At 36.9% G+C, this 15209-nt stretch overlaps 1 protein-coding gene across 4 annotated transcripts in view; it reads right to left on the minus strand.

Moving 5' to 3' along the window:
• CRIM1 (cysteine rich transmembrane BMP regulator 1) overlaps positions 1-15209 on the minus strand; it is a 257771-nt gene that overhangs the window by 61791 nt on the left and 180771 nt on the right. For all 4 annotated transcript variants that reach the window (XM_027850424.1, XM_027850425.1, XM_027850426.1 and 1 more), the window contains one exon: positions 112-240. In XM_027850424.1, the coding sequence (XP_027706225.1) occupies positions 112-240 (129 nt within the window). The remainder of the gene's footprint in view (positions 1-111; positions 241-15209) is intronic.

The raw sequence follows: 15209 nt of genomic DNA on the forward strand, positions 1-15209 counted from the left end.
TTTCGGTGTTGCCAAGGGAATGTCATGAACAACACTGAGGAAGAGATTAAGTCACATGCTTTGACAAAATCATATTAGGCCTGAGAAAAACATAGTTTTCTGCATACTCACTGTTCTTGCACTGACAGATTCGGCAGCCATTGTGATCAAGTTTGAAACCATAAATACAATCCTTTTCTGTCAGAGTACAGTTAGATAAGTCCCCACAAGCAGGCGGATCAACTGTAATATATGATGGTTCTAAGAATAAAAAAAGAAAAAAAATCCTTGAAACACATGCATGCTTGATACAATAACATTTAATCTTGAAATAGCATACTAAGAAATTTGGTAAAGTGGCTGAAGGAAAGTCTCAAACTTTCCTATCCAGGATTTTCAGAAAGTTTGTTTGAGCCCAGCAACATTGTCTTTTTGAACAGATGAGGAGCCTGGGTTAGTAACTCATATTCAAATCTGTTTATACATTCTTTGGCCCCCCTACAGGAAACTTAGATGATAGAAGCTGTCATAAAAGGTGGACGAGAAGATCAGAAGTTCATTCATTAATTTATCTGCATTTTCTTCCTGCTGTTAGGTGGAATTTTTTTTTCCTTGAAGGAAAAAAAAAAACTGGAGAGAAGATGATGCCTGCTATCAATTATTCCGTCATCCTCCACAGCAACTTCCCTGGAACTAAGAAAACAGTCTCTAATGTATTCAGTAGGATAGTTTTGAAGCTCCATTAACGTATCTATCTGTCTTTCTTTTTCTATAAACCATATTACTACACAAGTAATATTATATTGATTAAGTGTGTATAAGCTCAAATGAGTGTGATGATATAACATAGAGGTTTTGGGACGAAGAGAAAACACCTATTCTCACAATGGGGGGAAGCAGGAGAACCTTGTGATGCTGTGAAAAGATTCATGCAGAAACTGTGACAAAAACTAATGCTGTGCCTTAAAAGACATGCTAGGTGTTAAGAGGCTCCAGATATGTAGAAAATGTCAACCAAAATATTTAATTTGGTTAAGAGGAAAATTCCTATAATCTTTGGTTCTGAAGAGCATCCTCAAGGAGACTGAGGAAAATAATAATAATACATGTTATTTATGTAATTTTTTTTCCCTCCAAAGATGCCATGCATGCATTTTACACATGGCAAGTTATTCCTAATAACATGCTTCTGAGAGAACTAAGAACAGAATGTCTGTATATACCTTTTTTTTAAATAGATGGAAAATATGAGGTTCAGAGAACATTAATGACTTATCTAAATTTACATAGCAACTCAGTAGCTGGCTGAGAATAGAACAGACCAGTGGTTTCCTGACATAACCCAACATAGTAACCATTAGTTTTATAACATCTTCTCAAGTTTCATCTGCTGTACCCATGGAAGGGGAATCAAAATAAAAGGTTAAGAAGTTCACAGCATTTTACCTGTAATTGTTAGAATAAGGAGTTTTGAGCTTGTAATTCAGTTTTCTAACGTGGTATGGTTATTAAAATCTCTTCAGGTAGTAATTTACCACGGTGTACTACAATAATGAATTTATTGGAGTTCTACCAGTTAAAAATATTTATAGAGTACACAATCTTTGCTTTTAATACAACATGCATATTTTGAGCAATATCTTGTGTTTTTAGATCAACTTTCCTGTGCTGTAATTTAAAATATCCCCTCTGACCAAAGCTGATGGATAGCTAGAAACTTCACAAAGAGATACTGGTTAGATTGAAGCGGTGTTTAGCATATTTTAGATGAAATAAGGTCACCATTTTCCTATAGTGCCTTAAAATTCATCATAACCACATAAGATTTCCTACTTAGGATTATGTGAGGTTTTTTTTTTTGTCATCTTTTTATTAACCAATCAGAATGACAGAGATGCAATTTCTGACCACAACCTCCAGCCACAAAGTCACCATTCCCTTGGGAAGCCACTTTCTCTTCAGAAACACAAGACTGAAAACAGTCTGATGCAAAGCTAAGAAGTGTAAACCACAGCCTAGTCCAGCAAAAGAAAGAGTTCCATATTCTACAGTGCCTAAAGCAGGAACCAGGGATTCTGGATTTTGGCCCCTGGATAGCACAAGTGGATGGAATGTTGGATTTGGAGTCTGGAAGACCTTAGTCAAATCATTCCTTGGACACTTCTAGCCTCATAACCCTGAGCAAGTCATTCAACCTCTCTCAGCCTCAGTTTCCACATCTATAAAATAGAGATAAAAATGTAATCTACCTCACAGAACTGTTGTAAGGATAAAAATGAGATAATACAAGATGTCCCAGAAGTTTGAGTGAAGTTTTAAGCTCTAATAACTTAAAACTACATTCAGACTTCTGGGATACCCTGTATATATAAAGCATCTTGTAAACCTTAAGGAGATATATATATATATATATATATATGTATATATATATACACACATATACACACACACACACGTATATATGTATGTGTGTATACATATATACATACACATATAATGTATTATATATTATTAATGGTGGCTATTATTGCTATGGTTATTATTATTTTATTTTCAATTCTGTTAGTATGAGCATTAATGGACAAGCGTATCTGTACCATATATCAAGCTGCACAAAAAAAACCTAGAAAATATTTTAGGTCATATGGTTTTATAAGATACTCACAAAATCTTTTCAAAAGTACAATATGGACAAGTTTATGCTTAGGCAAATATAAATCTGTATAGAAAAAAAATTAGAATATCCAGTGTAGAATCCATTGCTATTTTTATAGAACCTGAAAGAAGATTTGCACAGGGTAAATGAAGTCCTAATCATTCTGCTCCAGGTCAAAGTCAATACCCCCTCAAAACAATCTTTGCCTCGATCTCTTTTTTACATTCTGTCACCCTATTTATGTCACAGATATTTTGACATTTCTTTCCCTATTGGTAGATTGCAAGGTTGGCATCCTACTGATTTTTGTATCTCTACTGCATTGAAAGTGATACATGCTTAATGGAATGTTTTTAAATTAAATTGAACTGTTTTTAGAGAATGGTTAGAATAAGTTTAATATATAGCCTATCTCCCTTATATACAAATATGATACTGCTACTGTTCTCTTGTCACTTATGAATTTTGTCCAGTTGTAGTAATGATTCAGTTCAATTAGATTTAACAGGGATTTACTAAGTGCCTCTATATAAGGTACTGATTAATTTGTGCTATTCTCTGGTTCCCCTACTGACTAATGGTTCACAAATGTAAAATGGCCTAGGGTTACAATGTGGAACTGAAACAGAATAAAGTTACTTGTCGGACATGAGGGTCCCATAACACTTGTCTATTATCACCATGTTTCAACCATTTAAGCCAACCAGCAACATATACAACTGTACATAAAATACGGGCCATACTTCTTTGTATTAGCCATAGCACCCAGCACACCGTGTTCCATACTTCTTTTGAATAAATGAATTCTGTAAGTGCTATTCTTACTATGTATGTAACCCCCATGAGGTTTATTAACTCTGAGGTAATGCAGGCTAAACCCTAGATGCCATGATTTAGTACAATGGGCAAAATTTGTTTTTTTGCATTAAAATATTGCCTACGACCACACTGGCAGTACGAGGTAGAACTATGATTCAAACCCAGATCCTGTAACACTTGTATTGGGTGTAAATGAACATTAAATCCTACACTACAGCTATCTTCAAGACTTAACAGAATCACAGGGACCTTAAAGATCACAAATCCCCACCTTTCATGGGTGAGGAAGTCAGAGCCTGGGCAGTGCCTTGCCTTAAGGTCAAATAGCTAGCAAAACTCAGACTGAAATTAAGGTCTTTTGATTCTGTGTCTGGTGCTTTTTTGTAAATACATTGGACAAATTCAACAAATTATGTGACTTGTGGAAACAATCAACTCTGAAATGACTAAGTCGTTTCCCTATAAATTAAGTAGAACACAGAATTATAAATAATGACATTAATAATTCATCTTAGCTGTAAACACTTTCACATTATCTTTTTTGTAACATTTGGTAAGAGAGTTATAGTTGCAAGGGACCTTAGAGGTGGCGAATAGTCTAATCTCCATTTTACAAAGGGAAATGACTACCTCAAGTTTATACAGTTAAAACAGCCGAACTGGGATTTGGACTCATTTCCACTGACAATAAATCCAGCACCCTTTTCAAGGAACAATCCTTTTTTTCCTTTGTGGGGAAATTCTACATCTATGTAGAGGAATACAGATCCAACTGCAAGTCAACATATTCTTTTAGATGTTATGGCAAATTTCCTACATGTTTGATGTGGTTGTCATTGGAACAGTTATTCATTCATTCATTTGTTCATTCATTCATCCATCCATTCATTCATACAAAAAACACTTAACTCAGTACTTTTTAAGTGCAATGATTCTCTAATAGCCATGATTTAGAGGTAGTCTTGGCTGTTGCCTTCTAATGTTTCATCTAGGGTAGATTCTAGTTTCACTTTAATGTACTTTTTAATGATCTTTCATCTTCCCCTTTCTTTGCCTTATTTCCCCCTACAATTTTAGGCCATATATATACTAGCTACATTTCTGTAAGAACCAAATTACAACAGAAATAAAAAATGATCCATCAACTATTGAAACAGTTTAATCACACTGGCATAAAATAGAGTTAAGTCTGTGTTTGCCTTAAAGTCCAACTTTTAGCCTTCAGAACTTGGCAATGCTGCTTACTATTCAGGAATAAGAGTGCTTTTTTAAAAAAAAAGTACTTTTAGAAAAAAAAAGTATAGTGAAACTACTGAATGCAATATAAAATTCTAAATAACAAAGATGAGACAACTCTTTGGTACTTTATGTTTCCAATGATAATTATTCAAGTTTTGGATCTTTATAGACTTGCCTCAGGAGTGAGCTAGAGCCAGTGGAATGTTTAATGGAGTTCTTCAAAGACAGTTTTTGAAAAGGGTAGAGGTATTTCCAAGAATCGAGAGTCATTGCTGATCCTATCATTCTGCAATACCTTAAGCATTTGGGATTTTGTCAGCATAGACAGTCCCCTTCAGCAATGCAGACTGTGAGCCCTTTATAACTTAAGAAATGGTCTTTGAGAAAATGAACACACTGAAACCAACTTGGTGGCAAACCTCTCCAAAGTCAAATAAGAAATATGTCCTTGGACATATAGTTCTTGGACATACAGCCTCATATTTGAAGACTGTCTGTGATCCACTGGCATGAGCCTATGAATCCTTAAATTATTTCCATGTAACAATGAGCTATCAGAGGACTTTGGTGAATATTGTTAGAATGCACTTTAAATTATTTTGATTGATTCTGATTCAAAGGAGCTTGAAGAAGTTCTATTTAGGTATGTACTGTAGATAAAAAATGCATTTTGTTTTCTTGAAAGAAGGGAAACCATGCTATTTCACATGTCTCATGGAGAATGTTAGGTTATTACTGGGTAAAATCTCACTGGTCTATATGGCCCTGCTTTGAGGAGTAAAAAGACCTAATTCCTACATAAATAATTGCTTGAAATCCCAGTGATAATTTTTTCTCCCAGATTTTTATGCTCATAAAATACCCTTGGGAGAATATACATATTGTACTAATCTCATCAGAGGGCACATAACTTTCTGGAATGGGAGATCTTTATCATCTTTTCTCCATAAATAAAGTTTTCTTTTTCTGGACATTATCAGTTCAAAATAGATTCTGCTGAGACTTTTGGAGGCATGAAACATGACTGCATACTGATGTGTGTTGCCTAGAGCAAAGAAAATAGCCACCACTGATTTAGATGAACACAGAGGTGACAATGGATTGCTTTCCCCAATTGAGAAATAATTTGGGGTCGCAATCTCTACTATTCATAGTGTTTTTCCTTTTAGGGCTAAACTAATTTGGGAATTGAATGAAGTACTGCTTAAAGAATCACCCTGAAATTCCATTTTATCTTGTATTGAATCAGCTGAGGAATTAAAGAAATACCTTAAAGTCCTCCAAAGGAAGAAGGCTTGAAACAGCAGGAATTCATTGTCTTTGGCTACAACTATTTCTAAAGGGAACCCTGGAACAGCTTCTTTGTGGAGAAGGATTCTAGAAATATTTTCTGAGCCTAGAAGCAATAAAGAACAAAAATGGGTGTTTGTTACATCTATATCCAGTTCGCGTTTCCCTGCCCTAACATCTGTGAGGGGACTGGTCCATGTCTCAAGCTTTGTTATTGCGCCAAATAGTCTTTAAGGACTCTCCAAGCAACCTCGTACAATAAACAAACAAACGAACAAAAAAACTCAACTAAAGTAACTTAATACTGGCTTAAGTTGGGGAAACTCAGCTACCAGGTTCTTATCAAATACTATAAACACTCATATATAATAGCATAAGTGAGTAAGTACTAGTTCCCTGTTCTTTAAAACTTTAGATCATATATACTAGGCACCTCTAGTTCCTCTCTTATCAGTAAACATATTTCTGAGATGTAGAGTTCATTTAGCTTCTCTAGTTTTTTCAAGAAGGAAGCCATAAGCTATCAAATTTCCGAACACTAACACTTGGTATTTTTATAGAGCTTTTCTTTCAGGAGACTCAGATATTCCCAGGATAGTACTTTCCCAACTTCGTAGTGGGGAAAGCAAAGCAAAGCAATGATAATGAATAGTAATAAGATCATACAGAACTCCCCAGTCTTCTTGAGTCCAAAGCCACAATACTAGATTGCAGTATAAGAATGTATATTCAGTTGCTATTTGGTGATTCAGGAGAGAGAAATATTAACTGTGGATGATCCAGGCCTTTTACTTTCCTTGTTTTGGGTTATTTCATTGCTAACTAGCATAACTACTCAGAGAAGGCAAAAGGAGTAAACCTTATAAAGTTGGAATACAGCATTATTCAACTACTAATTCCTGTGTCTCACATTAGTTTTATTACCCCACTGAATGGTATGACCATCTTCCCAATAAGAAAGCCCTTTTGATTACCAATTATTTTAAAATATATATTGTATTATTTTCTACTTTAACGAGCAATTTATTAAATAGTTTACCTACATGTTGATTTTTGCATGCTTTCCTTGATTTCCCTAGTTTAGAAATAATTCCTCCATCAACAGATCTATGTTTGAATTCTCTTGTTTTCAAGTTTACATTACATTTATTTGCATACCTGATGCATGCCTCTTCTAGATTACATGCTCCTTAAGAGCTGGGACTATGCTATTTTTTTTCCAACTGTGTAGCCCCAGTATTAGGAGACAGCACAGTACAATGGCATGAACAGTGGCTGTGAAGTCAGATGACGTGGTTTTAAATTCTGCATCTGATGCTTACTACCTGTGAGACCTTAAGTCAATCACTGAGACCTGGGCCTCAGTTTACTCATATAGAAAAGCTCTAGATCTATGATGGAACAATGTTGAATTGCATTTGAAGGAAATATAGCTTAAATAAGTTCTGACAAAAGCTATGACTTAGTGTCTTTCTACTGATCTAGTAGTTTTGGTTTGATCCATGTGACAGGCTTTTTTTTTTTTGTTATCCTAATGGTGGAGAGTTGCCTGTAATTCTTCCTGAATTACATATTATTCCTATGGAGAATTCTGACCTATATTTCTGGATATGATAAGCAATCCTAAGAATCACTGATCTGATAGCCAGATGATAGAACATGAGTTGGTAATCCTATGTAAAAAATATGCTCGTAGGTGCCATGCAGGACTACATGCAGGAATATATCAATGTAGTCCTAGGAAGTTACAAGACACATACAAATGTTAAAGAACTGGACTGGAGGAGGCAGAGCCAAGATGGCGGAGGGAAAGCAGTGACTGTCTTGAGCTCTCTCCCAAAGCCCTCCAAATACCTAAAAAAATGGCTCTAAACAAATTCTAAAGCAGCAGAACCCATAAAAAGACAGAGTGAAACAAATTTCCAGCCAAAAACAGCCTGGATGGTTGATCAGAAAGGTATATCGTGCCGGTAGGGAGAGGAGCGCAGTTCGGCGTGGGCGTGCAGGCCGCAGCGACCCTGTAGCAGGCCTCAGAGGACTGAATCACAGGCAGCTGTGGCGGTTCCAGACTTCTCAACCCCTGAACACCAAAGACAACTTACAAGGTCTGTGGGAAAAGCCTGTGACTGTGATGAGAGAGGAGCTAGGTCTCAGCTGCAAGTCTTGAGCGTGGCCTGGGGCAGCGACTGTTTCCTGAATTTCCGGCCCACAGACTGAGAGGGAATCGAGTGGCTGATCAGAGTGGGATGGCAAGGATCTCTTTGCCAGTGCTTTGGCAGGAATCTCTTGCTTTGTCCATGCTTGGATCTGGGTCACAGTTCTGAGGGGTGGTCCTGGGGCGAGGGGGAGCGCTGGTGCAGTGGAGCTTGTTGTGGTGGTGGAGAGAAAACACCTTGCCCCTTATCATAGCACCTTGGAAGAACTGAAAATTTACAGGTCCCTAGAAGTACCTCTGAAAACAGCTGTATAAACCCCTGAAACTTGGGACAGTACACTCTTCACATTGGAAGCAGACTTTTACCTTACTTAACAAAGAGTTTAAAACTCAAGTAATTGGCCAGGATCATGAGTAAGCAGCACAAAAAGAGTCAGACTATATTATCTTACTTTGGTGACAAAGAAGATCAAAACATACAACCAGAAGAAGACAACAAAGCCAAAGCTCCTACGTCCAAAGCCTCCAAGAAAAATATGAATCAGTCCCAGGCCTTGGAATAGCTCAAAAGGGATTTTGAGAAGCAAGTAAGAGAAGTAGAGGAAAAACTGAGAGTTTTGCAAGAAAATCATGAAAAACAAGTCAACAGCTTGCTAAAGGAGACCCAAAAAAATACTGAAGAAAATAACACCTTAAAAAATAGCCTAACCCAAATGGCAAAAGAGCTCCAAAAAGCCAATGAGGAGAAGAATGCCCTACAAAGCAAAATTGGCCAAATGGAAAAGGAAGTTCAAAAGATTACTGAAGAAAATACTTCCTTAAAAATTAGAATAGAGCAATTGGAAGCTAGTGACTTTATGAGAAATCAAGACACTGTAAAACAAATCCAAAAGAATGAAAAATTAGAAAATAATGTGAAATATCTCATTAGAAAAACAACTGACCTGGAAAACAGATCCAGGAGAGAGAATTTAAAAATTGGACTATCTGAAAACCATGATCAAAAAAAGAGCCTAGACATCATCTTTCAAGAAATTATCCAGGAAAACTGTCCTGATATTTTAGAACCAAAGGGCAAAATAGAAATGGAAAGAATCCACCAATCTCCTCCTGAAAGAGATCCCCAAAGGAAAACTCCTAGGAATATTGTAGCCAAATTCCAGAGTTCCCAGGTCAAGGAGAAAATATGACAAGCAGCCAGAAAGAAACAACTCAAGTATTGTGGAAACACAATCAGGATAACACAAGATTTAGCTGCTTCTACATTAAGGGACCGCAGGGCATGGAATATAATATTCCGGAGAGCAAAAGAGATAGGACTACAACCAAGAATCACCTACCCAGCAAAACTGAGTATAATCCTGCAGGGGAAAAAATGGTCATTCAGTGAAATGGAGGACTTTCAAGCATTCTTAATGAAAAGACCAGCGTTGAACAGAAAATTTGATTTTCAAATACAAGACTTGAGTAGAACATGAAGAGGTAAATAGGAAAGAGAAAATCATAAGAGACTTCTTAAGGTTGGACTGTTTACATTCCTGCATGGAAAGATGATATTTGTAACTCATGAGACCTTTGTCAGTATTGGGGTAGTTGGAGGGGAAAAAATTATATGTACGTATATATAGATATAGAGAGATAGACAGAGGGCACAGGGTGAGTTGAAAATGAAGGGGTCATATCTGGAGAATAAAATTAAGGGGTGAGAGAGGAATATACTAGGAGAAGGAGAAAGGGAGAGGTAGAACAGTGTAAATTATCCCACAGGAAAAAAAAAGCAGAAAAGAAAAGGCTTTTACAGTGGAGGGGAAATGGGGGAAGGTAAGAGGGAATGAATGAATCTTATTCTCATAGGATTTGACTTAACATACACACTCAATTGGGTGTGGAAATCTGTCTTACCCTACAGGAAAATAGGGGGAGAAGGGCACAAGAGAGTAGGGGAATGATAGAGAGGAGGGCAGATTGGGAAAGGGAGTAATCAGAAGCAAACACTTCTGAGGAGGGACAGGGTCAAAAGAAAGAATAGAATAAATGGGTGGGTAGGATAGGATTAAGGGAAATAGAGTTAGTTTTTTTCACAGCATGTATACTATGAAAGTGTTTTGCATAACTACACATATATAACCTATATTTAGTTGCTTGCCTTATCAATGAGGGTGGGTGGGGAGGGAGGAAAGGAGAAAATTTGGAATCCAAAGTTTTAAAAACATGTTTAAAAAAAATGTTTTCACATGCAACTGAAGAATAAGAAATACAGGAAATGGGGTACAGAAATCCATCCTGCCCTACAGGAAAATTGAAGGGGAAGGGGATAAGAGAAGGGGGGGAGAGATAGAAGGGAAGGCAGACTAGGGGAAGGGGTATTTAGAATGATGCCATCTTGGGGTGGGGGGAGGGGCGAGATGGGGTGAAAATTTGGAACTCAAAATCTTGTGGAAGTAAATGTTGAAAACAAAAAAATTAATAAAAAAAAGTAAAAAAAAAACCTGGACTGGAGAGGAGGGTAATTCCCAGTTGGGGCCCATGAACCTTCCCCAAATCTCTTTGTGTACTTTGAATAGGCTCTCATTACTACCATTATCTCTGGCTATAGATTTCAATTGTACAGCTAGCTGCTGACTTTGGTCTTTGGCTACAATATAAAGTCTAGGGCTTTCTCTGTTTTGAGGAAACAGCCTATCTCCAGTCTAATGTTCTGATGTTTGTTTTCTTACCACCTCAGTGACCACTTCTTATGAATATAAATTGTTAGCATTACCACTTCCTAAGAAACATAGTCACCATATAAGCTCTTCTTGGCAACTATTGTTTTAGATGGGTGTGTGTGTGTGTGTGTGTGTGTGTGTGTGTGTGTGTGTGCGCGCGTGTGTGTTTCTCACTTTCTCACATTCCATTTCTGACCTGGGTTGGTTTGCCCCACCTCAGGTGTCCCAGTCTCCCCACCAACCACCATCCCTTTCCACCCCTGGCCAGGGCTCACGCTACAGATGCCAGACTTAGTGCCTGGATGTCCAACTGGATTTCACCCTACTGCATATAAGATGGATCTGGCAATCCGTCAAGTCTCAGCTTTCCCAGTAGCAGGGATTTTAGGAGTGTACTGCCAGACCTTGTCTGCTTTACATGGATGTGAAGGAACAAAAACCTTACTTTTCAGAAACCCAAGGTTCTTACTTTTTAAAACATTAGGTTTTACTTTTAAACCTCTTTTACAAGATAAGAGAAAGAAAATAAAGAAGGAAGTTGGACTGGCTCAGTAATCTTTTCATACTTACTGTTTTGGCTCTGGCAACATCTTGTCCTTTTTATAACACCTTTTCTCTATAGTTTCTTAGGTATGTTTAGTGATTTCAAGAAAGCATACTGTGAAGTTAAGCTTCATTTTCAGATGCATTTCATGCAATCCCTCCCTGATGATGGACTCTCCTGGACTTGGATAAGCCACATAGTCATCTAATGAATGGGAAAATTAAGAGTCTGCCAAGCTGCACTCACAGTGCATACAGCACCTTAAAAGCTAAATATATGAGGCTTCACCTAAGCAAGGCAATTGTCTGTAGCCTGTCCAGGACCATAAGATCTGTGATAAAGCTTGCTACTAGAAAACCTAAGGAGACAGCTTATCTGCTTTATTCTATCTCCATACTTGGTTCTATGACCACAATGTCTGCTTAAATATGACCTATTTGATACTGAGTCAGAAAAATGTCAGCATAATTGTAGGCAAGAGGTTGTTGTATGATTAAGATGACATTTTCCCAAATAAAGCTATGTAAGGGAAATTGCTGTACGTGGAAAGAGAACAAGAATCCTATAAAAATCCCCTAATCTGAGAATGGGAATTCCCAGGATGAGAGTTTGTGTGTTTAAATCTCATTGAGCCATGGAAACTGAACCACTGTAGCTGGAATTTTCGAATTCTTTCAGCTTGTACATGTTTCATTATCCTTTACTCAACCCTCCCCCCCTTATATATTTTTCTCATCACAACATTCCCCTGCTCAGAATTTCTTTCAGCATTTATATGAATGTTCACAGTTTAAAGTAGAGGTTTCAAAAATGTTCCCTGGAGTTGTTCTTTGTTACAGTCAGATACAGAAGCAGCCACATTCACTTTACATTTATTTATCCATTTTGTATGCTTTCTCCAGGGAATTTTGGCCTTTGTCTTTATTTTTTCCCACTCAATTATATCTACTATAGGAAACAGAAAAATAGCCACTGCTGATTTCTTTCTTTCTTTCTTCTTTGGTCCTGGACCTGTGATTTAATCCATATGGGAGAATCCCAGATGTAAAAACTCCTATATTTGTGGATCAGTAAAGTAGCCTAGGACATTAACAGGTTAAGTGACTTGTACATTGTATCTCTCTGTCTGTCTCTGTCTCACACACACACACACACACACACACACACACACACACACACACACCCACCCACCCACCCACCCCTCTACTATGTGTTAGGGGTAAAACTTGAGCCCAGGTCTTCCTGACTCCAAGGCTGGTCCTCTATCCATTATTTACTTTGCAGTTTTTGTCGTAGATAAAAGACTATAATCATAATATCATTAGAAGGTAAAAAAAAAATCTTTAAAAAAAACCTTTAAAACACTTTTCAGCTAGCATTTATACAGCACTTTAAAGTTTAAAAAGATCTTTAGAAATATTATCTCATTTTATCCTCATAACAACCTTGGGACGTAAGGTGCTATTACTATCTCCATTTTATATATGAGGAACCTGAAGCAGACAGAGGTTAAGTGATTTGCCCAGGGTCACACAGCTTGTAAGTATCTGAGGGTAGATTTGAACTCAGGTCTTCTGACTCTGGGTCCAATGCTCTATCTACTGCACCACCTACCTGCTGCCTTTAACTAGTCTTTAGGATACTCTGTAGTGTGATTTTTCAGTGTCAGGACTCAAGACAAGCACCCAACTTAATAAAAGGGATAAAGAAGAATCTGCTTCTTCTATGCTTTGGGTTCTATTCACAAATTCAATTTTATTATTAATTTGTTGTGAACCATAGAATATATTATGTAGGGATTATAGCTTTATAAAAATGACTACTTTAAAACCACAATTTTATGGAATTCAAAAAAGACGTATTATTATTATTATTATAGTAGCAAGAAAACAGGAATAAATATAAATGCAGAAGTTTTTATATAGCTGCATGGTTTAGCTCATGGGCACTTTGGCATGTATATATAGTAACAACCCACTTATCTGGAAGGTCAGGCTTCTGGTAATCCCAACCCTTTGGAATAGGGCCATGTACCTAAAAGAAAAACTCTGTTCATTTGAAACAGATGTACTTTATTCCAAGGGGGAGGCTCTGAGGATCTTACTCATAGCCTATGTACTCTTATTTAACACACAATTCTTAACCAGCTTTTAAAAAAAGATCTGCTTTTTCTGTCTTTACAGAGTGAGGAAGTAAAGGTAAGAAGTAAAAACTTGAAAGACAAATGTCAAGACAAAAACCAAACTCAATAATAATACTGCTTTTTCAACTGTGTGATTCTTGTTGCTATACAATATCCAAGTGTACAATAATACACAGCAATAATTTCTTCAGGGTCTCACCTATATGTGCTGGGTGACCCATCAGATGAGCAATGCTGTATAATATTTTTATCAGTGACATGAATGAAAGTATGGAGGGAAAAGTTATCAAATTTTCTGACAACACAGCTGGAAAGGATAGCTAACAGGCTAGATGGCAGTTTAACTAGATGATCTCTGGGGTACTTTTCAATTCTAAGAGTTTATGAGCTTATCAGGCTTGTGCCTTATGAACAAGAATAATCTTTAGGGAAAAAAAGTCTGTTTCCCATGAATGATGAAAATTGAAATTAGACTACTCAGTCACCAAAAATGCTATGGCCTTAAAGTACCCTAAATCCTAACTAGATTTCCCAACGGATAAGCCTTATCATTAAAAGTGAGGACTCCCTGAATTGTTTTAAATAGTGGCCTGGTATGCATGGCACTGGCCATGCTTTCTCATCAGGGAAACAAATAACGTCTATTTCTGTTCCCAAACTGCCAAACTAAGTGTAGCATGTGCATAGTGCCTCTCACAGTGCTTGGTAAATAGCAGGCACTAAGTAAATACTTTGGTATTGATTGATATGTGAACCAGCTGAGAATCCTTTTTCAAGGATCCTTGTGTCCTGCTTCATAATCTGCCTGCAAAATCAAGGTCAGAACTTCTATGTAAATACTCTGTTGTACTGGTAGATGAAATATGGAATTCTCTATTAAGGTTACATGGCCTCAGTGGCTTATGTTGTGAATTCTCCATTGCCACCATGTAATCCTTCTTGGGAACTCCAGATACAGCACAGGACAGTATAGAAATGGTCAGGGACAACTGTTTTCTCATAAGGTAAGACAGAACATGTGAAATAGGTTATATTTCAAAAGAAAAGTGATGAATCTGGTTGACCTTTCCTGACATCAGGCTATGGTTAATTTAAAAATGTGTGAATGATTTCTTTTTTGAAATATGGTTATAAATTATGTAGAATGACCTGATATTTTGCTAAGGGGTGTCTTGTTAATTTCAGACTCAACATGTCCAAAACAGAATTCACCCACCATGGCAAAACTGAGTAGTCTCACGGCCAACCTAAGGCTTGAAATCTTGAGGTCATTTTTGACTCATCCCTTTTCTCCATATCCAGTCACCAATTTCATTTTTTTAGTTCAAATTATCTTTTGAATTCTTCCCTGTCTTTTCATCCTCACTGTCCTTACTCTATTTAGATTCTTATCAGTAAGCCTCACACTTGCATTATTGCAATAGCCTTCTATTTGAGCTCTGTGATCCTACTCTTTCCACTTTCCAAAATACCCTGAATATTGCTGCCAAATGAATTTTCTTGAAAAATCCTTTCTTGAAAAACTTTCAATGGCTCCCTATTTTCTGCTAAACTAATTTCTCCACTGGTAAAATGAGGATAATAACATTTGTATTACTCAACCATAAAGTTCTCAGGAAAGAATTCTGTTTATAGTAGAACAATGTATATAATTAGGAATTATTATTTTAAAAAAA

Source organism: Vombatus ursinus, unplaced genomic scaffold, assembly GCF_900497805.2.
Source record: "Vombatus ursinus unplaced genomic scaffold, bare-nosed wombat genome assembly UNPS02009062.1, whole genome shotgun sequence".
Classification (NCBI taxonomy): Eukaryota; Metazoa; Chordata; class Mammalia; order Diprotodontia; family Vombatidae; genus Vombatus; species Vombatus ursinus.